At 40.9% G+C, this 24,038-nt stretch overlaps 2 protein-coding genes and 1 long non-coding RNA gene across 4 annotated transcripts; 1 reads left to right on the top strand and 2 right to left on the bottom strand.

Moving 5' to 3' along the window:
- The first annotated feature begins 56 nt into the window (after positions 1–56).
- traf2b (Tnf receptor-associated factor 2b) lies at positions 57–11,467 on the top strand. Of its 2 annotated transcripts, none has more exons than XM_034601359.1 (11): positions 57–191; positions 5,113–5,313; positions 6,017–6,095; positions 6,292–6,390; positions 8,344–8,505; positions 8,600–8,674; positions 8,953–9,027; positions 9,805–10,029; positions 10,123–10,426; positions 10,672–10,820; positions 10,900–11,237. In XM_034601359.1, exons 2-11 carry the CDS (start codon positions 5,138–5,140, stop codon positions 11,116–11,118), a joined length of 1,563 nt encoding a protein of 520 aa, XP_034457250.1. In that variant the 5' UTR covers positions 57–191; positions 5,113–5,137; the 3' UTR covers positions 11,119–11,237. The 2 variants fall into 2 exon arrangements, with proteins under 2 accessions (XP_034457250.1, XP_034457249.1); XM_034601358.1 differs by lacking the exon at positions 57–191 and adding an exon at positions 463–550 and having other exon boundaries at positions 10,900–11,467.
- A 158-nt stretch (positions 11,468–11,625) lies between these two features.
- Positions 11,626–12,216, bottom strand: LOC117771249. Its single transcript, XR_004615555.1, has 2 exons — positions 12,174–12,216; positions 11,626–12,049 (listed from the first exon to the last, which is right to left on the bottom strand). It is a non-coding gene; the product is annotated as an uncharacterized LOC117771249 (long non-coding RNA).
- A 3,819-nt stretch (positions 12,217–16,035) lies between these two features.
- fbxw5 (F-box and WD repeat domain containing 5) lies at positions 16,036–23,789 on the bottom strand. The gene is made up of 10 exons (XM_034601357.1): positions 23,658–23,789; positions 21,932–22,127; positions 21,657–21,814; positions 20,911–21,094; positions 20,443–20,591; positions 19,822–20,154; positions 19,528–19,708; positions 19,260–19,407; positions 18,684–18,896; positions 16,036–18,297 (listed from the first exon to the last, which is right to left on the bottom strand). The coding sequence occupies exons 2-10, from the start codon at positions 22,116–22,118 to the stop codon at positions 17,964–17,966; spliced, it is 1,887 nt and encodes a 628-aa protein (XP_034457248.1). The 5' UTR covers positions 22,119–22,127; positions 23,658–23,789; the 3' UTR covers positions 16,036–17,963.
- Between the last annotated feature and the right edge of the window lie 249 nt (positions 23,790–24,038).

Genomic DNA, 24,038 nt, shown 5'->3' with positions numbered 1-24,038 from the left:
GGCAGTTGTATTTATTATCTGAGAGCAGAGTAAGAGGAGAAGACGACCCCGTCCTCCTCAGCTGTGGGAAGTGAGCGCACCCTGTGGAAAAACGTAAACAGCCCTCTAAAGGTTGCCTTGCCCTTCTCATCATGCGGTGACGGACGAACGTGTGCCCCGTCCGCCGGCAAAGACACGACAAACACGGCAAGGTTGGTTAGCCGAGCTCCCCTTCTTACCCCCCAAACAACACAGTTAGCAGTTAGCTAACCTGGTAGTAGTTTGGCTAAAGTTACAGCAAAGCACCGACTCACTTCGTGGTAAACTAACCGCACAAAGTTGCGTAGCTGTTAGAACTAGTAAGTTCGGTTAGTTTGGGTGGAAATGAGTAAAACCTGCTAAATGGCTACGTTCAACCAGCAGGAGACAGAGTGCGACTCACGGCGAGTGCTCGTGGCTTTTAAGTGCTCCGACTGCAATGACGTGTGATGGAGGCAGGATCTGTGTGTGTGTCAAATACAGCCCGACAGTCGTGTCGCTATAAGACGAAATACATTCGCTAAGCAGCTCGGTGAGTAGATTCTCAGGGTTTGGTTTGTGCACAGAGAGAAAGGAGAAGGAGAGAGGAGAGGAGAGAGGTCTGCTGCAGGGGAAGAGCAGAGAGAGAGTGTGTGTGTCTGTCTGCAGCAAGAACATGGCGGAGACCACACACACAAGAGAGACAGAGAGACAGAGTGTGTGTGTGTGTTTTTCATAGTTTTTGCTAGATTTCAGACTCTAGCATTTATTTGGCAAAACACTAAAATGGACTTGGCAACAGGCAGTGGTAGCTTGGTTTCTCTCCAACGTGTTGCTTTGTGAACTTTGCAACTTTGGATGACTGTGTGTTTACACTGTTATTTGTTCATCCACAGCTCAGTTTTCAGATTCAGTGCTCTCACACCACTTCCTTTAGTCTACACAGGCTGGTGGAGTGGGACAAAGAGACTCAGCTTATGGATTCTCCATGAGACTGACTGGTTTAACAGCTGTTCTCACTAACCCTAACCCTTTCTGGTTTCTACCCCTCTCAGTGTTTAGTGGATACACTTCCCTGACCAGCAGCTTGGGTGTATTCTTGTATTTAACCAGACTTGGGGTCTTTGCTCAGTGTTTTTCATGTCAACAGTGTTGTTTGACTTCTTTTACCCCTTTACCCTTGCTGTATAGACTAAACGTGTCTGAGCAGGAGAGACATATGTGAGGTGATTGTGAAATAACGAGGTTGGTCTTCTACAGAGAGATGTCATACTAGTGTTGAAATTTTTCGTAGAATTTCTGTTCTGTACTTTATCTGACAGGGAAAAGTATGAGAGGGAAAAGGAGTTTCCAGCGTAATTGAAACCACATCAGGGTTTTCTGAGATGTGAAATGTCAAACCTTTTACCACCTCTGCTGGGGGTTTTCTTGAGATTGATGAGAAAACACCTACAGTGGATCAAGACAGCTGAATAATTACTGATCTTAAGTCAATATTGCTGTTTCACTCTCCATGTTATGGGGCAGAATGTTATATAAATTATAATTAATATTCATTTAAAAATGGAATAAACAAGACAAAACTATAGAAATATGTACCAACATTATTTATAATTGTGATAGGATAACAAAATGTCAGTAATAATGAATAGTTCAAGTAGAGTTAGTGATCTTAAAAATTGGGATTAAGATAGACTACTTTTGAACAGAACTATTTATATAAACGAATCTTACTTGAGAGATTGTAGATTTGTTGTGTGTAGCTTGACTGGTTACACAGTTATTACTATTGGCTGAGGGCTAATTACTGGTCATATGCTCACTATGGACTCATGATGTCTCCCCATGTCTCCCCATGTCTCATGAGGAAGCATGAGGAACTAAGTGCTGCATATTTTCAGTATTAGTACACTTATGAAAATTACTTGCTGCTCTATATTTTGACTTAATCTCACTTCCCTACAGATGTATTAGAAGATTTTTTTTCTCCTATTTCTCAACACCAGCAGAATTGGCTTAAGAGGGAGTTCACCAAAAAGAGGATTTGGATCTTTTCTACCTCTGTGGCAACAGAAAGTTCACAATCAGGGTTTATCCCAAAATGCTGATAGTTTGCATGGGTGTCTCCTTACAGAGGGACATTTCCATAAAAACCTCCCAGGCAGTTTGTGCAACATGAAGAGTGTGTTTTGTAACCAAGCAATACTTAAAACGTAATTATGGGTTGGAAATATAAAGATAATAATCAACATGTGTAGGCAGGTCGTATTGTCCCCGCAAATGTCATTGACATTTTGATTGACACTGAATACTAATCTATGACTGATTTAATCATTAAAGTCATCAGTAGAGTGGTGCAGACACTGCAGAAAGCTGTTTGCCTTTTTTTTTTACAGCACAGAGTTCAAACCATAGAAACATTATCATGCAACCTTTAGCCCTCTGCCAACAAGCAGAAATATTTCAAAGGTTAGATTTCCATGTCATTGCAAACTGAAATCCATAAACACCCTCTTAAACATGAAGTTTTATATATATATTGTTTGCTGTTTTCTACAGCTGTAAAACCAGGTTTGGTGGACATGTGGGATATATCTGTATATGATGACATCTGCCATAAGGGTTTTAACAGACTTGCATGTTGATATTATGAATGCATTTCGAGTCTAAGTTGCATCAGGTCAAATGGAGACAAACTAAAAAGGGTTAATGGAAAGAAAAAGTGTCAGTGAGCAGAAAAGCTGTTACTGATTGAGCTTGATTTCTTACCATTACTTCAGTGAACTTCACTTGGTTATTGTACAACTCATAGGACAAGTTTGAACCACCCCCCATGAGCTGTTTTAAAATCATTCACAGTTCCTTAACCTGAGCTTAATCCAATGTGCCCTTCTGCCAAGTTTGTGAGAAGGAGTTAGAACCTGGGGACATGGCACATCCCTGCGTACCGGTTTGGCGACATTATATCCATTAAAGAGATGAGGTTAAGGTTCACAAGGGGTTGAACTGCATCACCAGCCAAGCACGTTTTAATCAGTCAAGTCAACTGTCACACGGTGGTCGACACTTCTTCTCTAGGCACCACTTCTCACTTGGTGGAAGTTTCTACTGGCTGATGTGGTCTGGGGTGTAACAAGTTTTAACATTTTCGGTTTCTTTTCACCCATAGACGTCAGTGTAACAATGTCTTTCTACCATGAAAGACTTGGTCCAAGGGCTCCCCTGTGCATTTAGCACCACCGTTGCATCATCTTGGTTTAAATGGAAAAGAAAAGCTGCAGGCTCCCGACACCTCATTAAAACTGTGCACACCTGTCCACATGGAAGATTTTTTGTGTTCGCAGCCTTCAATTTGCCACAGTGTCATTCTTGATACTTCCATTAGATGGCACTAAAAGAAGAAATATTCAAAATCATTAGCATAGTGGCTTTAATTTACTGCATTTTAAATAATTTCTGCACCAATGACACCCAGTGGTCAGAGGCATTATGTTCCTTGGGATATCTGTCCGTCCCATTCTTGTGAACACGATATATCAAGACCTCCTTCAGGGAATTTTTTCAAATTTGTTACAAAGGTTCAATTGGACGCAAGATGAACTACGATGAAATTAGTTTGGGTGTCCAAGGGTCAAGGTCACTGTGACCTCACGAATGCATTTTTTCCTTGTGACCACACCCACTTGTGATCCACTGTGCATTGGGGTATAAATAACCACTAGATGGTAGTGCAGGCATGATTATCAGTTACTAATGAATAAATTCCAACTTTTCAGTAGCCTACCCAAGTGTTGGATGTCAAATAGTTGGATAGTTGTAGAGAAATGTTTGAAACATTTAACTTTTTTTAAATCTCTGTATTTACCCAAGAAAAAAAATAATGCGCAGACAGACTGAACAGATGGTTGCGTGACGTTTTGACCTATATCTCCTGGTTGCATTTAGCTTTTGTGTAGTAGGATTTCGTAAGTGTGTATAAGTTCACAGAAGTTTGGAAATTCATGTGTTAAGTAAGGCTGTTAGTTAGTGGCATCCTCTTCCTCCTTCTTTGAAGTAGCACAAGTTCTGCTTCCACTGTTCTTCAGCTCTGCCAGTTTTACATACTTCGAGGTATTCGTTAGATACATCTGTCACCAGCATATCTGTTTTGTGACAGATAAGCATATCCCCCACAGATTCAGCCGATAAGCTGAAAGAATTTGAATGCATCTCAGACTTTGCAGATAAGGCCAAAAACCCAAACTGTTTACCTTACAGCATGTCTCGGCAGATTGTGCTTGAACAGACTCCACTGTTGAACATCATTTTAAACTTGTGTGCAAGACCATTTGATATTTGCGTGTATGTTATTATGGCCATGGTATATGTAGAGTTGTCCTTCCTTCTTGTTGGCTTAGCAGAGCAGCCAAAGACTCATCCCACCATATTACCTGTTTGGCCTGTTGACATCTGGCAAGCGCCTCATGGCTATAAAATCCTTGGCTTGCAGACCCAGAGCCATCTGTGAACTGAACTTTGTCAAACCCATACCCATCTATCACCTGTCCCTCTGCCAGGAACCCCCACACTAACCAGTGGATTTAATGTAGCATGATGCCTCTGCAAATATTTACTGTACTTAGGTGCAATACCCACACCGAGGCAACATATATCATATTTGAGGTGTTTAATGATCCTCAGCTTGTGTGTGAGTGTGTTATGTGTATTATGATTATTTATCTTTTATAAATGTCATGGTGCTGTTGTGCAATGATAATAAAGACCTTGTGTTCTACATTTGCCTTCATCATTTGGGTGTGACACATATGACACCCAAAGATTACTGCTGTCAAGTTGGCGTGTCCACAGTTTCACAATGATGACCCAGCCTTAACCACCCTGTGTAACTATTTGCTAAAGGGCATGGACGCTGTTCAATTGCATCTAACAATGCCAGAAAGTCTAACCCTGATAGGTGTCACAAATAATTACTTAGTGGTATGCCAAGAACTTAAAGCAGTTACTGGCGTGTCTGAGAAAAACAAAAGTAAACATTGTGATCGATTGGCCGTCTCTTGATATTGCTCAAGACTTGTTTGGCTGTTAACATGTGCTGTGTCTCGTATTTATTCACAGAAGAGCTCCAGGTGGAGGGACAAGGATGGCCCGAATATCGCTGGACTGTGCAAACTCTTTACCGGGGATCCCACTCAGTGTTCTCTCAGTGCCCATGGAGAATAAATACAAATGTCAGCAGTGTCTCCAGGTCCTGAGGAAGCCCGTTCAGGCTCAGTGCGGCCATCGCTTCTGTGTACACTGCTTCAAGCAGCTCACCAGGTAGACTGGAGATCCACAGACAACCGTGTGGCATGCAACCCCCCCATCCTTCCACTCCCTAATACTTACTCTCTAATTGGACATGCTTCAGCCCATCCTGTGTTCTTATCTCTGTTTGCCTCTGTGGATTATTTTTCCTTTTTTGGTGCTCCCAAGATCAGTTACTTAATGTACACTCATCCCTCAGATGACTGGACTCTAAAACTGATGTCACTGTATCACAAGGATGTGGCTCACTCATGCTAAAGGTGTCCATTGTTTGTTTTTTTCCTCATTGACTCACTGGCTGCTGAGTAACGCACTAATGTGTTGTGAATACAAGGCACTGTTATGTCCAGTGATACTTTAACAGTATCATTAGATATAAGATGAAAGAAAATTCTTGTTTTTAACAGTTTTAAAGAAAACATAAATGAAACAGGAGCCTCTGCTTGGGTTTTCTCCCACAGTCCAAAGACATGTTCACATGGGATAAACTTGATCCTTGATGTGAAGTAGATGTTTTGAAAGTAACCTGTTACATGTAGATTTTTTGAGATAATGAATATTTCACATATTCTCATTGATTTCCCACATCTCTGTTTCCTGCTTCCTGTCACTTCTGTTGTCATGTACACCGGTTATCAGTTGTTCCAGTTCTGGATCAGCAGGAAACAAGCTGTTTTATTTTACTGTAAATTCACACACCTCTTTTGTTTGTCAGTTCTGGGCCAAAGCCTTGTGAAGCCTGCCGCCAGGAGGAAATATATGAGGAGCCTATATCCATCCTTCATAGTAATGAGGTAAGTGAACCATCCTGTGTGTAATCAGTAAACCATCTTTTACCCCCACTCTGTTTGAAAGGAAATGTATAATTCCAGTCCCACATGTGACGGGGCATTTACTTCACCGCAACCTCATACAATGCCTCCTACTCTGTCTGCCTGCTGCTTTTATTTCGGGCTTCACTGAGCTCTTTGTTCTTTGTTGCTCCACCAGGCGTTTCCAGACAATGCAGCAGGTCGAGAAATTGCAAGTCTTCCAGCCAGGTGTTTGAACCAAGGCTGCAATTGGACGGGCTCTATAAAAGAGTATGAGGTGAGGTATAGTTCTAACTTTCATTTTATTGTAGGTGCATTAACTGCTTTAACCATTCTGTCTTCTCTCTCTGCCAAGCCTTTATTAAACCTTGTACAAGTTTAAGTTTTTTTTCCCCTTCCCCTTTAAGCTTTCAGTTCTTTTTATGGCTGAACAAGTTTAGCAGGGTGATCAAATTACAGAGAAACAGGAAGTGAAACTTACCAGGCCTGGAAAGTCCCTAACATCTAACCCACTTATCAACAACAGCTCAGTGGGAAAGTACCATCGGGTGAAATGACCATTACATGAAAATAAACTGCTGGGTTTATATAAGGGAACTACTGAATTTATACAGGCTGCAAGAAAGGAAACAGAAACAGATTTAGGCGATGAGACAAGTCCTTCAAACAGACTGTGGTTTGACTAATTACAGAAAAACCCTGTGAGAATCATAAAGCTGCTTTCTGGTGTGTTTGAATGGGCGTCATGTGTCTACAGTTTTGTTTCTTCTGTAAATATCTCAGTGCTGGGCAAGTAAGTCAGTTCTTGTTTATTAAATGAGATCCATATCTTAAATTCTGTGTACAGGACGTTTTTTTTTGGGTGTGTAGTTGTTATCCTTTGTGGTTTTGTGACCTAGATGAGTACTGACACAGGAAACATTAAAAAGGCGTGATGGCAGGAAATGTTTGCATATGAGATTGATTTTATTCGTGTATGTTTTGCTGAGGTGGCTCTGACTAGCCTCGCTCTCCAACGAACCATCCACTCATTTCGAAAGATGTGCTTGTTTTCTATATAACTATGGGCTCAAAGTGCACTGTAGTTTTACCACAGAGTTCATGGAATGCTCACAACAGTCTGTGACACATCAACACTTATGTATGATTAATCGTGGGATGCGGTCTCAGTCGCCGTCGTCTGGAAAGATCTGCGCTGTCATTAGCTAGCCACCCACACCCATAACGAAGTGATATGAAGCTGAATGTGGTGCAAGGGTGGCGTAGCGTAGCAGGGACAGGGATCCGACTGATCGTCTGTTAAAGATTATCACACTTTGGACATTCAGTTTAAGGTTTTTTCAGTGTAGCGTGTCAGATAGTGAGCAGGCAAAGCGAAAAGAGGTTAACCTACCTGTGGCTGCGAGGCATCAGCTTGCTGCTGTGGGTAGACATTTTGAAAGGGTCTTGCGCTTCCTGTTCAGTAAACTCCACCTCGCAATCCGGGTCCACCCCCTTTCTTTTCCCGGTACTTTTCCAAAAGACTTTGCCAGCTCTAAAAAAATAAAGTTGATCATTACATTATTTCCCCTTATTTATTGCTGGACTTCTTTTGAAATACGTGCTTCTTTAATTTTCACATCTTCTAGTAACTTTCTGGTTTTGTTTTCATTTGTTTTTAGGAAAGATGTTTGGAAAAATGTATTTTGATCTCATTTCTTTAGTATATTATTGTTTTTCAACCACATACAACATATATTAAAATACTACGTCCTTGATAATAACAATCATAATTAGTTAATATCACATGCATAATTAAATCACTGTACTGTTCTTACCTTTGACCCCGTTCATGCACTGGAGATGATAAGTGGTTGTGTTAGAACAGAACAACGTGTACTTCCACGTTGCAGCTTTCAGCTCATTCACTTACTTACCATTATTGCATGGATGTGTTAGTTAAATTGCATTTACTGGAGTCATTACACTGCACACTACTTATGTGATGTATTTCCGCTGCTATTACATTGCGGAACTAATAAAGGACGTCTTAATCTTAATGGTTGTTTTAACAATGATTGACAAGGGTGTAGTGTCTGAAATACATACAGCCTAACAAGCCGGAACACTTAAGTTCAACTGTCATTATCTGATTAGATCACTGTAAGATAATGAATGAACTCATACGCCCTGCGTGGGAAACACAAACTGTAAGATTGCAGTGATTAAAGACCTGTCCTGCATTTTTCAGGCTCAGCATGAAAGCCAATGCGACTTTGATCGAGTTCAGTGCGAGGCCTGCAAAACCTCGATCCTGCTCTCGGACAAGCCCCGCCACAATGAGAGAGAATGTGAGGCCAGAACTCTCAACTGTAAATACTGCAAGACGACTTTCAACTTTAAAGAAATCAAGGTGAGAGATTGAGACCATCTCAAGTGAAGGCAGCTGCTGGTTGTGTCTCCATGAATGTGCACAAGCTCATTTTCTCCTCCGCGATGTATTTTAGGCCCATGATGAAATCTGCCTGAAGTTCCCATTACAATGTAAAGACTGTGGCAAGAAGAAGATCCCAAGAGAAAAGGTTTGAGCGATTACTCAAATAAACCTCTAACTTTACATATAAGATGTGTGGTTACAAATTACTTGGCTTTTGTATGCTATACTCAGTCTGGAATAATAATTAAAGTCCTCTTTCTAATTGAGGTTTGAAGTAAATGTTGCTTTCGAATTCACTGTATGACTTTTTAGTTTCTTTCACACCAACAATCCTACTTTTAATGTCCAGTTTTCTGTTTAGTGGAGTCGGTGCGTTGTTTGGATCTGGTTCTGTAACATTCCCTATGTCCATTCTACCTTCAGTTCAATGATCACAGCAGAACCTGTGCCAAGTCGAAGAGTGCCTGTCCATTCAGTGAAGTGGGCTGCAAATTTGTGGTATGTATGTTAATAAAATATGATGCTTTTATTTAGTTTTGTTTTTCCATTTAAACAGGTGAGCAAAAAATATTGATATATTCTATGTTGTAGGATTCCACCCCCCCTCCTTCTCACACACACACACTGATCTCTCACACGGCTTTTTCTACCCCGGTCTCTCCCCTCCTCCAGTGAAACACTCCCACAATAAAAGATTATTGACATTTGAACATTTCTCACTGTTCTTTATACATAATGCAAAAACCCACTGACTTATACATATGAAAGAAAATGCCTAATTAACTGAAAAATGACTTAACAAAAAACAAACTTAGCAGCAAAAACAAGTCCCCTCCTCTCTCTCTCCCCCGATTAACTCAACAAGGGGTTTAGCATCAGCTGGAATCCTGTGGCTGCAGGAAAACACACCCCTAGAAGGAAACCTGGAAGGGAGAGTGATTAGTTAGGGTTACAAAATAAAAGCACAAACTACCATACATTTTGTGCGTATTTTCTTTTATAAATAAAGTTTTTGTGTAAGTGGAGTTGGATTTTCTCTGCACCTTGGTTCTCCTTTCTTAACTCCTTATAGCTTCTCTTTTTAAAGTGATCTAATTCGAGAGAGGCACGAGGTTAAATGCAACTTTCCTTCCCTCCAAAGTAAAACCCCCTCCCACTTAACATTACAGCAGGGCAACTGCTCAAGACTAAACTGACCGAAACACCTGCATTTCTGAAATTTAAGTTTGGACCTGATTACAGTATCAGCTAAATAAGCTCTGTTGTTCTTCCCAGGTGGACAACGGGAAGCTCAGTGACCATGAGCACAGCAGCACCATGGAGCACTTGCGTCTGCTGCTGCCCATGGTGATGTCAGTGGGTCGGGGACGTGCAGAGGCTTCAGGTCCTGGCGAGTGGCAGGAGGACTCTGGTCTGGGCCTGTACAGGGCTCCTGAGGAGGGAGTCAGTATAGACGCTGGAGCTGAAGCCTCCCCACAGTCCGTGGACGTGGAAAAAAAGGTGAGTCCCAGTCTCTCTAATGCTCTTTGTTACCCACTTTTGCCTTATTATGAGGATCTGAATGCATTTGTATTTGTTGGCCTTTCTCGACAGGTGAATGCTTTACAAAACATAGTGTGTGTCTTGAACCGTGAAGTGGAGCGCAGCACTGTTACATTGGAAGCTTTCTCGCATCAACATCGCTTAGACCAGGAAAAGATTGAGGATCTGTCAAACAAAGTACGACAGCTGGAGAGGACGCTGAATATGAGAGACTTGCAGCTGTCGGAGACCGAACATCTGCTGCGAGAACTCCAGTTCTGCACCTACGATGGGATATTTGTCTGGAAAGTCTCTGACTTTGCGCGCCGCAGACAGGACGCTGTTGGTGGGCGGACTCCTGCAATGTTCTCACCTGGTAAGACAAAGGTCACCCAATCCAAAGCTCTTCTGTACATGCAGCACATCCTACACACCCGCTTACTTTTGAATTTGAACGAGGTCATGTGGTTTGCATGATGTTAACTCTTGGCATGTGGACGGGGGGACTTCCACTGAAGTACACCCTTGTTTTCCTTAAGGGAGTGTGCGTGTCACTCCTATTCTCATGTGACACTGTTTTTAGGCTCTGTTTACATTCTGGATTCTTCTTTTTCTTCGCAGCCTTTTACTCCAGCAAGTACGGCTACAAAATGTGTCTGAGGCTGTATTTGAACGGCGATGGAACAGGACGGGGAACGCACCTTTCGCTGTTCTTTGTGGTCATGAGGGGCCGGTATGACGCTCTGATGAAATGGCCATTCAGTCAGAAGGTAGGAGAAACAAAACTCACACGCTCACTCCTTTAAATCCTTAATCCCAGATGAATTAATACATTATCCTGTTCCCCAGGTGACTCTGATGCTCTTGGATCAGAATAACAGGGAGCACATTATCGACGCTTTCCGCCCTGATGTCACCTCCACATCCTTCCAGCGGCCGATCAGTGAGATGAACATCGCCAGTGGCTGCCCGTTGTTCTGCCCACTGGCTAAATTGGCCGGCAAGAGCCCCTATTTGAGGGATGACACAATTTTCATCAAAGCCATAGTCGACCTCACAGGCTTATAGATTTCCGGCTGTGGAAGCTGCACTAAGGTTTCATGAAGAAGTCTAGGATGAATTATAATAGTTATAATAATAATAATATTAGATAGTAATAATACTATATTAAATATGTGACCATAACATTTCATGATCAATAGATATATATAGAATCCTATAATGAATTCTTTTGGAAGAAAGTCACGTTATGATGGAGACAATATAACCACCACATTATGGTGGTAGATCTGTTGTGGTTATTAGAATATATATAAATGAACTCTGTTAGTGTGTAAAGCTTTATGAAGAACAACGCTAAAGCTCTGGGGTCTCATTTATAAAACTTCATACTAAAAGTGTACGTGCGCACAAAAAACAGAAATGGCTTTTCGCAAAAGAAAATTCAGATTCATAAAACCGTGCACACGCACACCTCAACGCAATGTTCACTTTGTTCACAGTGTTTGTTAGTGAGGTGGAGGTGAAGAGCGATTTCATGGGAACGCAGTGATGTGATTATAAAGAGGATACAAATTTATTATAGATTTACAAACGTCCCAAAAGTGAGATAATCAGTTTTGGAAAGTTTATTATGCACAATTCAGTCAGGAAAGTACTGAATACACAAGCAACAAAAGGAAAATTGGTAATTATAGGAACCTGAATCTGGCAAACTTGACTTTAGGTGCATCGTAACCACTGTTCTTCAACAGGGGGGACACCTATACATGTTTGATAACTCTCAATAGCGCTAAACAAGGTTCAACTGCTACGGCAACTTGGTTATAAATTATTCGTTAACTACAAATAATTGAACAGGTCTTACCTTTTGGAAAACGGCAGTCCCTGAAATGTGTGGCAGATCCTGCCTGATGTCCATGTGGCTCAAAATTCCTTGGGCGGAAGTGTAACATGATTAAAACCTAAGACCTCCCAATGAGTACAATGTATCCATTTTCTGGAACTTTAGACTTTCCTAAAAAATACAATTAAATTCTACTAAGTGGTTAAAAAAATAAATAATAAAAAATAAAAACAAATCTAATTTGTTGAATTCCGCTCAATGTGAATCCAAACTGCACAAAGTCTTTTTTATTATGTAAAGGTTACTATTATTTATTTATTAAACCTTGTTCTTTTTACAGTGTATAAGATTTATCCGAATTATTAAAATATGCTTGTGTTTGTACTGGGATGGTTCGGTTCCGTCGGTCGATCTGTGTGATACTGGACTCAGCTCAGCACAAAGATCACAGATCTATAGGATCAGCTGATCATTCATCACGTTTGCATGAGAAGTGGCGTACGCACGCTTCAGGCCCCGTTTTGTGTGTACGCAACGGTTAGAAATGAGACCCCTGGGCTTTAGTTACATTAACAGCTGCTGAGTTCAATAGTTCTGTAATTATAAAAACTAACAGGCTCTAATTAAATCTAGTAAAAAATATTATTTTATACACGTGTGGGTAACATATCAATTATCACTTATCTCTAGTCTCCTAGTGCAACACTGAATATAACCTTTTGCTTTTATTACACATTTTTTGTCTTATGAGTAGATGCTGGTTGACTAAACGTTACAAAGTAACTCTAAAGAAAACAGTTACCCCTTCAATATATTCTCAGTAAATTAAAAGAAATAAGCTAGAATGGCACTCAGAGCGCAAACCTCCGCCAAGGACCCTATCTCACGATGTTAAGGAAAAGATGAAGAATTCGTGTATGGACCATACACGTATTCTTCATCTTTTGAAGAATTCATCGAGGATTTTGTCCAAATCCTCGGCCAAAATGTATTTTAAAGCAAAAAAAAACCTACCCTCCTATGAAACCACAATAAAATTCACTGCAACTGGATTTGTATTTGAATCTGCACCAAATATGCATGATTATTTTTACATCAAGATCCATGAATTATCCACTGGGAAAATCAGTGAAATAAATATTTTTTTAAATATCTTGCAATTTTTCCATAAACCTGCTAACAAACAAACAAGCCAACAAGGACAGGGGTGAAAACAAGCGCTTTGGTGGATGTAACAATGAAAGACAGACATAGACAACAAGTTCAAACCTGGAGTGTAATCTTTAGTAAATAGCAGTTTACAAATGTAAAAAAGATTATTATACTTTATACTTTAACTCAAAGTCCTTTTTAACTCAGCTGTACGAGTAACCATATGTTTTGTATCACTCATAGTGATGATATATTTAGATAATATTCAGTAGTATATTCTAAACTATATATGAGTTCTCTTTGTACTATTTCTGTTTTGGTGTATTTCTGGTTAAACATTTATAGTATGTAAATGTATCACCTGATGTGTGTAAAGTGTAAAAAAAAAAGATTTATAACAACAAATTGTGGGATTGTATTAACATGCAGTAGATTAAAATGAGTTCTATGGCTTTAGAAAATGTCTTTTTACTATTTCATGACACTTTATGATCCAGGAAAATAATCAGCTGACTGATAAAACTCATTCTTCGACGCAGCCCTACTCGACTCAAACACATCGTGTAGACACGTGGTTCATCGTATACCAACCTGCAGAATACACTGCACTTATGTTATGGGTTAAGGTTAAAAACACCATCATTTATTTATAACAGGGTTATTGCCATTAACCCGGCTGAGGAATTTCCCTTGTGGGCCACCGTAGCCGACCCCGACCCATGTGCTTCTATGAGCAGAGACACTTTCAGGTCTCTCACAGAATGAGAGACCGCAACGCAGACACTGCTCTATATCAAGATGTTGATGGAAATAATAACCACACACAAAAAAAACGTGGTTAGCCTCTTGCTGGTTGCGGTTTACATGAACGTGGACATGATGTGCAGTTCCTTTGCTTCTCGTCGCTACTGAACGGCATTTCCCCAAAACTCTGCACAAAGGCTGATTCAAAGCACCGACTCAGTGAATAGTGTTAAAGGTCCTTCCCTGCAGAGAAAATCTCCCGAGCTTCATTTACACATTTGCAAATTGTGCAAATTTGCCAGTGAGTTTCGTTCTTACTCACATTTAGAATAAAAGGTCTTTAAAAGAAAGACCTCATGGACTCAAGATACAAGTCAAGCATCAACTAAACGCAGGCTAATGGTAAATCATTAAAATGGTTCAAATAAAACTAAAGTTGTATAATAAATGCTAACAGTAGCATGGTAAAGCATGTTTTTTTAAAACATGCTAATGGTCAAATCTCATAATGATTTATCATTAGCATCTTTCTTTTTACCATTTTATCAATATGCTATTGGTGAATCATTAATCCAAATGCTAAAGACATCTCATGCAAAATGTAAATCAATGTTAATGGTAAAATGTTTTTTAAAATAATACATTTGTCCAATTATTTAATTTTAAACCAAGTACCTGCAAAACAGTTATGAGTTTACTTGTTTAAACTTTTTAAGTGGTAACTATATTGAAGCATTGCATCAAGAACATTTTCTTTTTATAAGTTCCTGCCTTTCTGATAAAAACCTCAATGTGACAGTTCAAGTGATGTGATGCTTTCAACCACACACACATCCTCTGCCATGAACTGAGCGATGTAGATAAAAAAAAAAGCGGTTACACCTCGTCATCTCGAAACGGCTCAGTAGACGGAGCCGGGGGCGTGTGGAAAGTTCCTTCCTGCAGGGGGGGAGGGCCACCATCCTGTTTCTGATCAACACAATGGTTGTGTTTCTCTAGAAACATATTTCTCTCGTGTGACCTGGGGCTTAAATAACTAAACGATGAATGTGTTTCAGGAAACAAGAACCAAAAGATGTGTCACTCAAAATGCATTTCCTCTATTAGTTTCTCTCTTACTCCTCTGCTTTGAACTCACTGATTTTGAACTGTCCATTCAACAAAACTCGACATTTGACGACATCTCTCTGAGCTCAGGAAACTGCTGGAGGTCGAGATAAAGTCTAACAGGACAGCATTGCATTGTAACACCACACCCTCCCCCCCAGACAAGATCGAGATAAGTGTGCTTTTGTTCCGTCACACCAGCCTGACTGGTTTGGTTGTTTTTCACCTGGTATATGCGTGCGAGTGCGTGAACAGATAGTTCAAGCACTCGTCAGTGATACCATCACAACTGAGCAAGACGCTGTCACGGAACATTACTGGTGTCAACATGAAAGCTGAGGATCAACATGAAAGCTGAGTTTGAAAATTGGGTTTTACCCTGTTCACAATAAATGTCATTTCATTCTAATTTACTCATTTTCATTTGTCGATCTATAAGTCCCTTCATAATTGATGAATAAAGCTGAACAACAGCTAAGTCAGGAACTTGCCTCTTAAGTCAAATGCACATTTCCTGCTATTCTCTCTTTTCATCCAATCACAACCTCTCCTTTAGCCAATCGGCTGTAAGTTGCCAAAGTTTGAAATGTTCTCTCTCCAGCCTGTCATTCAGCTGTCAGCTCAGTACTAATGCAATAATTAACTACTGTGTACTCGTAATACTTTAATATGACTACCAAGTACTCATGGATTGGAACATCTAGCCTGTATTCGTTTACATTTTGGCAACTGGGTACTTTTACAAGTAAGCTGAGTTGAGTAGTCCCAGTTTGTAGTTTACACATGGACAAATGAGAAAATGTCACATAAACTACTAGAAAGGAAGAATACTATATGAACAGTGGTTTTGTAGGGAACCCTAAGGGAATCCTGCAATTCCTATGGTAACCTATGTCGACCATTTGATACACCAAACAGGAATCGGGAGTCATTGTTTCATTGTGACAGAGCCACGTTGTTATGTCTGTATCAGGTCTCTGCCTTTTGTTGCTTTCTGATGTCAGCGTCAACAAGATCAAAAGTCTTTTGTCAAGAAAACTGACGTTAAGTTCTCAAGTATCACCATCCCCAACTTTCCCCGACATAACCGAACAACAACCCACGTTTTTGGGGAAGAAAAGGAAATTGATCTGACACATGTTGAGACTTTTTATTTGAGGGGAGTAGAGGCAGTAAACATGATCAGAAATATGGGGGTAATGAAAAAGTATTTAAATTGGTTGAAGGGGAACCAACAAGAGGGTTGAAGTCTTATTGCACACACGTCCCAAAAAAATGCCGCACAACTGGTGGCGAGACTGATCCGATGAAGAGATTTCTTCGAAAATTTACTTTGAAGGGTTTTTAATCAGCGAAAGGAAAACCTTGCTCAGCAGGGACTCTCCATCCAAACATGATAATTTAGCGAGTTAAGTACCTGCACCGTGTGTTGGTTTGACTGCAGCTGACGCACAAAGTCTCGTGGTTCACTTATCATGATTTAGTTTTTGTTTGCTTTTCTCAGAATACAAAAGTAAAAGGACATTGACAAGGACCATCAGTATGAGTCCCGGAATGACGCGTAAAAACAGGTCTACTCTGCTTTTTCTACGTCACTGTCATTCATGACATCTTTCTGATTGAGTAATTGAAGGTATCGATTGTTCTTATGCTACAGTTAAGGTGTATCACACACATTACGTCCTGGGCAACATTAGTTTGAGTGGAAATATCCAAGAAATTCCATCCATTGATCGTTTATATTTAAAATCAAATGTACAATCCTTTCTTTTAACAGATTTACAACTATTTAAAAAAAAAAAAACGCCAATTGAATGTGTAAACTGAATATTTCACCAGTGTTTTTAAAACGTTAGTTAATGTAAGAATTAAATATGTGCCATGTTAATATGATGATTATCTCCCACAGTGTGCGTCCTGAACATAAAACACATTTAAATATGTAATGTAACATTGCTTGTTCTAAAGTGCACACTATTTAAAAGGACGGTGGTTATTTGTTAAATTAAAATGGAGTGTTCAACAGATGACCCCCAAAAACAGGGATTAGATAACAGTGCAACTAAAATGACCAAAAATAAATTGTAGTTGTGTTAAGAAATGCTCAGCACTGCCCCTACGTCCATGTACCTCCTACTCTATGTTGAGTTTTCGGGCATGAAGTGAAAAGTTCTTCTTGAAAACAAATGGAAATTCTTTGTGACATGTTGTTGTGAGGAAAGAAAACACATTTTTTTAATGAAAAAGTCCTGAAATCATGAATTTCTGAGATTCCTCCTTATGTGTCGTTACAAAATGAATGGGTGTCGGTTTGTGCTGCTAATAACTGAAGGTGTTTAAATACATTTCTACATAATATAGGGCCCAAAACATGTTTTGCTACACAAAAAAACTTTTTTTAACACAGTCATGCTCCACGCCAAAAGTTTTTCTTTTAGAATCAGTCACTCAATAATTCTATGTTGAATAGAATTGGGATCGGCCATTACTGGGGCAATAAAACAATAGGAAGGGAAGTCATTAAAAACCAAAGCAGACTGCAGTACATGCAGCTAAACGTCTTTTCCCTTTTTGTTTTAAAGGTTTATAATTCAAAAACTGGGGGGGGGGGGGGGGGCGGGGGGGTATACTCAAAACATCAATTGGATATAACTACATTAATAAGGGGAGAAATTCTGAAAACATTGTCTGGTACAGCACTTTGCCTCTGATCATCAGGTGCCGTCTCTGCAGCACATTTACACCTCAGGTCCAGGAGTTCTGTGTCTGACCTGTTCAGACGCACCTTACAGATAAAACAGAAATAACCCGTCTCTCAGGAAACAGAATGTCTGTCTTGTGCAAGTTATTTGTTAACTCCACATGTCAATTCAACAGTCTGGCCTTTGTTGGCACAACAGCGCACCCTTGTGTCCAACACGGAGTTTCATCTCGTCTCCTGCCAGCTGCCGAGCGCTGCTGTCGGTCACAACACCGTGAGCTCAAGCAAAACCACAGACTGTAACCACACTGTACATATACATGGAGTGCATATATATATATTCCCACCACAGAGGAGTCGGGTCTAACTTTTCTCTCCTCGCTCCCTCCCACTCAGTGTGTTTTCCAACCTGACTAATGGTTTCCCATTGACGCTGCTGGCAGAAGTGGAGTTCTTGTGGCTCAACCAGGACGACAGGAGGCTGCGAGGCCTCGGTGGCCATCCGGGGGCCTGTGATAGGCGGACCATGCGCGGCGAACGCCACACCTTAATGGTAGAGTCATCGCTGGCGGACAGCAGCAGCTCCTGGTCGGAGGGGCTGAATGCCACCGAGTTCACCACGTCGTCGTGCGCCAGACGCGCCAGGCAGATGTTGTAGTGACGGTCCCAGATGTAGCCGTGCTTGTCCTCAGCTCCACTGCAGGAAGGAGAGTGGAGGCACGGGTCAGTACAGCCTTCACAACTAAATTATTTCAACACTGCTGTCCGATGATGTGTTTCCATCTGTCATTATATGGGCTACATCAGAGGATTACATTCATCATGAATGAACCTTTCAAAATAATAGCCTTGGTATTGGCGACGTTACTTTAGGTGGGTAATGTAAAAAAAAAAAGGCAGCAAATCTTTAAATATGTAAAGCTGGAACATGTGTGACTCGTATAAGATTATATGATTATTATAAAAAGAGCCATATAAGATTTTACTACGACATGAGCAGTGATAATGTGGTTGACAGATTTGCCACCATGTCAGTTGCTAAGTGCTACTATTCATACATGACCACTAGGTACACGGTCCCACCTGGCAACAAAGTCTCTGCTAACATCGAGGAAGATGAAGAAGCACTCGTCGTTAGGAGTGAAGGCTCGGTGAGCGCGCAGGCTTCTTCTCTCCTCCCTCAAGCTCTTCAGATCGATGACATGCAGGTCTATCTCCTCGGCGATGGGAGGCGGAGACATGGGGTCGGAGATCACGCATCCGGCCGGCCAAGCCCGGCTGTTCACATAAAGGTACCTGGTCAACAAAGAGAAGGAGACAAGGTAGGGTTGATAAGACATTTTCTCATGTACTAATAATCTACTTTGAGCTTTTTAGGTAATGCTACATTACATGGCCAAATGTATGCAGACAAGCTTACATTAGATTCAAATTGGATGACTGAATATGTCATTGAAGGTTATGGACATTCATTATAATACTACTATACTACTACAGCCACACTACTGTTAAGGATTTGTTAAGTGTATTTCCAATTAACACAAGAGCGTTGGTGAAAAACGCTAACAACTATAAAGGTATGAGGGTTATGTAGCTACATATTTATATAAATATGTGTTTCTACACTCAATATCTATTACGTTATGTTTGTTTATTTACCTGTGGTCTGGAGAAAGGCCCATTCCAATAATGTGTCCATGGATATCAATAACATGGTCCAGGGAATCAAAGAACTCATCTGAGCTACGCTCTTCACCAAGGACGGGACCGGAGGTTGTCATCTGGTCGGGCTTGATCAGCTTAATACCTGGAAACAAAGAACAGCTGCCACATGAGGAGATGTCTGTCGGATTCTTCCTTCACAAGGTTTCATAAATGTGTTGCATTGTGTTGTTTTCATCATTTCCTCGCAGCTTGGAAACTATACCAATTTGGTGAGGGGAGTACGTAAGGCTGCCGGTGGTGAAGAGCAAGTAGGTTTTGTCTTCTTCCCCGGACTCAGGCTGCTCTTTGAGGCTGCAGTCGGGTGCTTTCGTGTGGGTTCTGCCCATCATCTTAGCCACGTGGGTTTCGATCGCCAGGTCCCTGGGCCCGACATTTTTACGACTCTGACAAAAAAAGGTTGAAGATGAGAGACAAGGACAAAAGAAGAGGCACAATGAAGAATATTATATTTAACAACATGGAACAAAATGTTTAAGAGCGTTTCCATGCACCTCACCTGTATAACATGCTCCAGGTTTGATATCGTGGACTGAGGGGCACGGGCAGCTGTAAAGCCTTGACACCTTGCCTCCCTCTGAGAATCATCCTCTGCTGCCTCCTCGTCGTCTTCCTCGCTGCCGGAGGTTCCCAGGTCAAAGAGGAGGGGCTGGTGCTGCCGCGGTGGCCCTTTCTGCCTCTGAGCCTGAGACTGGGCCTCATAATCCAGCACCAAGTCCGGGTTGTCATGACGACGGCAGTGGGCCACCATCACTGTGCGGATGGTGCTTGCGTTAATGTTCTGGATCTTAAAAAGGCGCTTGACCACGTTGACATTCTCTGATTCGACATCCTGTCGCAGAAAAGAAAAGTTTGAGAAGGAGAGAAAGATTTGGAAAAATATTTATTTTAATTTAGCATTTTTCGCTGTGATTACATTGATGTCTAGTTTTCACACAGTTAAACACACAATGGATTTAATACAAAGCAAAGAAAACAAATTTTCACATTGAAATTGATTAGAGCATTTAAGTCTTAAATTTAATTAAGTGTTTTATAGCAATGACGAATGCATGAAAGCAAAGGGGACAGTTGAAAGACTTTTAAATACCCGACAAATACGAGATATATTTGTCCTCACCTGGAAAGCTTTATTGAGCCACAGCACAGAGCAGGAGGTCATGTTGCCGATCCAGTGCAAGTTCCCAGAGATCAGGTGGGTCTCATTCAGCCAGCAGCCAAACACATCGTACGGCTTGTTCCTAACCCGTGACAACAGTGTGTAATTTTCTGTGATGGCGCACAGGAGGAAAGTGAGAGCGAGATAGTAACAGGTAAATTAAAACATACCTGCTTATATGCAAATTATCATTTCAGTTGTCTATATATACACTTTATAGTATATACTTCCTCAACACATTTGGACAATCTAAGAGATGGTTTTCAGCAAGCAAAGTGAAAGATGACTGGTATACTCTGCTCTTTATCCCAGAAGCAAACATATCATGAGACTGTTATTACTTGATCTACTCTCAAAGGTTATCAGACATAATGAATGACTTTGTTTTAGAGGGAAAAACTTCCCTCAAATTTCCTCTTTGACTCTTACCCAGACTGATGACTGCAATTTCCCCCGAAGAGGTGTGGTGTGGGCCCAGGTAAACCCCAGACACGAGCAGCAGGCTGTCGTCAGCATTGAACTGGGAGAACTGAGTGTAGCCCCAGTTGAACTCCCGCATGCTGGAGCTGTGCACCAATGAGAGGTTGCCATCTGGTTGCTCCGTGTCCCACAGCTGCTCATGAGGAGGCAGAAGAGAGGATTGGAAATAGGTGAGTGGATAATTAGGAAGAGGAGAGCTGAGGGCGGTAAAACAATGAGGAAACAACATGAAAGCTAAACAGTATAGTGGTAAAGTGTCCCTTGCATGTCTTCAGTTGGGCAGTCGAGTTGCTTTCACAATACAGCCCCGCACCAGCAAGTTTCAACATTTCAAACCACAAATATGATAGAAAGATAATGCCACTCAAATAAAAACAACAGTTTAAGGCTGGAGAAACAAAATAAAGTTGCCTTAGTATCTGTAACACTGAGTTCTTTACAGTTATTAGTTATAATGTTTTCAGCACTTCAAGTGGCACTGTATTGAAATTAAATCTATTTTTTTTACATTGATCTGTTGTGCCTTACTTTTCTAAGTTGTAAAATGTAGAGCAGGACTATCACTGAACCAGAAAGAAGTCCAACAGTTGAGTCAGTAACCAAATAAGGAAAACAATCACCTGTCACATTGGCAGAAAGTAAGTAAATAAGATCCAGGATGAATGTAAAAACACATTCAATCTTTTAATCCCTACCTTAACAGTGCAGTCTTTGGAGCAGGATGAGAACCGGTGCCCCCTGTGAGAGAAGGCCAAGTGGAGGACTTGGTCGGTGTGCTCTCTCAGCGTCTGAACCTCCACACAGGGGATGCAGTCAAACAGACGCCTGAACTCCCTGTACCATGACACCGCCGCTGCAAATGAGAGATTGTAAATTCTTTAAAACTTCACCCGCTCTAAACATCTGTATAAAACGTGTATTTTTGTAATAAATAACTCGTCTTATATTTCCCATGGTTATTAATATTTACCTGGGTGTCGGGGTACAAAGCGGGGGATGCGGTAGTAGCTGTAGAACAACTCCCTCCACAAGAACTCATCTCTGGAGACAGCCAGCCACTGTCTGCAGGTCAGACCAGCTCTCAGCACGGTATCATGGGACAGACACAGGAAGATCTCCAACACCAGGCTGTCAGGCAGAACTGGGCCACACTCCATAATAACATCCTATACAACACACACATATACACACACACACATTATTGATATTATATTAAAGCAATTTTAACCTCTTCACACAGTTTCTCCTTTAATATCTTCAAGATCGTCTTATTCCATCTTGATCTGCATCGGTTTAGCTTATACTACTTTTCATTGGAGCAACTGTAAGAAAATTTAGGATGATGTAGTTTGTGGTGGTGCCAAACTGTACTGTAACACGAGATGTTAACAAGAGATGTTTCTGTTAATCACACCATTCTTAATGATGTCTCTATGATGCAATACAACAGCACCACATACTGTAGCCTCCAACATCATAATATTTAATCAAAACATTTCCCAAAAAATAATCAAATAACACCTGAGCAGTATGACCAACATTAACCTAATAAACTGGCCACTAAAAGCATATTAACCAGGGCTGGGCAATAAAACAATGTAAATAATTATCGCAATATGAGTTTTATCAAAAGCTACACAACAAAAGTCCAATATTTATCAATATATTGCTTATGAGTTGTGTAAGCAGAGTGAGGAAGAATAACACATAATTGATAGACCTGATTTATAAAATATTTACTGCTTATCGATCATCCCCTACTCATTAAGAAGAGTTTTAAAACCACAACAACCTTCACTCAGGAGCAAAAATCTGTCTTTAACCTTCACAGAAATAATAATGTGTCATCTATCATGGTAATTATCCATTTTGACTGCTACAGAAATTGCTATGTTCATATGTTTTGTTTTTATAATCCAGCCCTAACATTGACTAACAGATGTGAAATTGAAGAGGGCATGAAATCAGTCATAAATTTAAATAACTCTGGATGTGTGCAAACATGAAGAGCCGGAGGTCAATCCTCTGTAATCTGTGTCTGACAGCTGATAGTTCACACCACTGCAGTCACAGTCAGCACTGAGCCGTGCAGCCCAAAAATATCATCAACATGTCAGCGCACCGACACTCACTGAAATCCTCTACAACGTGTTCCTCACTGTGAGCAGATCCTGGGGCAGAGCCATGTTCGCGTGGCTTTAGCTCCACCACGACCTCAAACAACCGTGTGACATCCATCACGTCGTGTGGCGATCACTTTATAAAAATAACCAGCGGTCTCATGTGGCTGAGGACACGTTTACTCTGATCTTCGCTGAAACAAACCTCCGTGTGCGGATTACCTAACATGGACATTTTAGTCGCTGAGCGTGAAAGCTCGTATCAAGTTCTAAGAGAAAGAGGAAGCTACTGAGCCTCGGTGCCGAGCTGGGAAACATTAACTAGATCCTCTCCTGATAACCAGCGGATGTTTGTGTGTGTTGGTTGTAAACCACTCGGTTTACTGCTAAGCTAGCCACGGACACCTATCAAGCTAACGTTAAGCTAGCTGTTAGCCTGGATTTGTTTTCAACTTTTCGCTCCGTCCCACGACTTCATTTCCCCGACCCGCGGTTGGTTTGATAAATCGGCGCCACGGCGGCATTAGTTAACCACTTTAGTTCATCGCGAAGTTACTGACACGACCTGAGACTCACCTGCTGGATCGAAATAAGCAGATGGTGAAATCAAACAGCTAGCTAGCGCTAAGAGCTAGCAGCGCAGAAATGACAACAACCCTCCGGTGTTGAGTCGAACCAGCCAGACTCTACCAACAGATAACAGAAGCCTCGATGCAGCAAGAGAAAGACCAACTCAATCCATCCGGAGGTCAATGAAATATGTTTATCATCAGTAAATCATCTCAAGGACAACAAGGTGTTCGTTAAAGATGTATTCAACACCATCACTGGGTTAAATGAATTTTAATGTTCAAACCCGCTGTATTTACATTTTTCATCTATTTGAATCAGATCAAGATTCAAGATGTTTAGCAAAAGCTCCAATAGCAACGACAATGGGAAGTTAATTAAGTAACA

This window comes from Hippoglossus hippoglossus, chromosome 12 (genome assembly GCF_009819705.1).
Source record: "Hippoglossus hippoglossus isolate fHipHip1 chromosome 12, fHipHip1.pri, whole genome shotgun sequence".
In the NCBI taxonomy this organism is placed as follows: Eukaryota; Metazoa; Chordata; class Actinopteri; order Pleuronectiformes; family Pleuronectidae; genus Hippoglossus; species Hippoglossus hippoglossus.
The sequence above is the reverse complement of the archived record's forward strand: the minus strand, read 5'-3'. Positions and strand labels throughout refer to the sequence as shown.

Bases quoted from the DNA above. Each gene is read 5' to 3' on its own strand.
- traf2b (XM_034601358.1), top strand. From the start codon at position 5,138: ATGGCCCGAATATCGCTGGACTGTGCAAACTCTTTACCGGGGATCCCA. The intron at 5,314-6,016 runs GTAGACTGGAGA...TTTGTTTGTCAG, and splicing joins TGCTTCAAGCAGCTCACCAG to TTCTGGGCCAAAGCCTTGTG. The intron at 6,391-8,343 runs GTGAGGTATAGT...TGCATTTTTCAG, and splicing joins GCTCTATAAAAGAGTATGAG to GCTCAGCATGAAAGCCAATG.
- fbxw5 (XM_034601357.1), bottom strand. From the start codon at position 22,118: ATGGAGTGTGGCCCAGTTCTGCCTGACAGCCTGGTGTTGGAGATCTTC. The intron at 21,095-21,656 runs GTAGGGATTAAA...CCTCATGAGCAG, and splicing joins CCAAAGACTGCACTGTTAAG to CTGTGGGACACGGAGCAACC. The intron at 19,709-19,821 runs GTGAGGTGCATG...TTTTTTTGTCAG, and splicing joins ACCTGGAGCATGTTATACAG to AGTCGTAAAAATGTCGGGCC.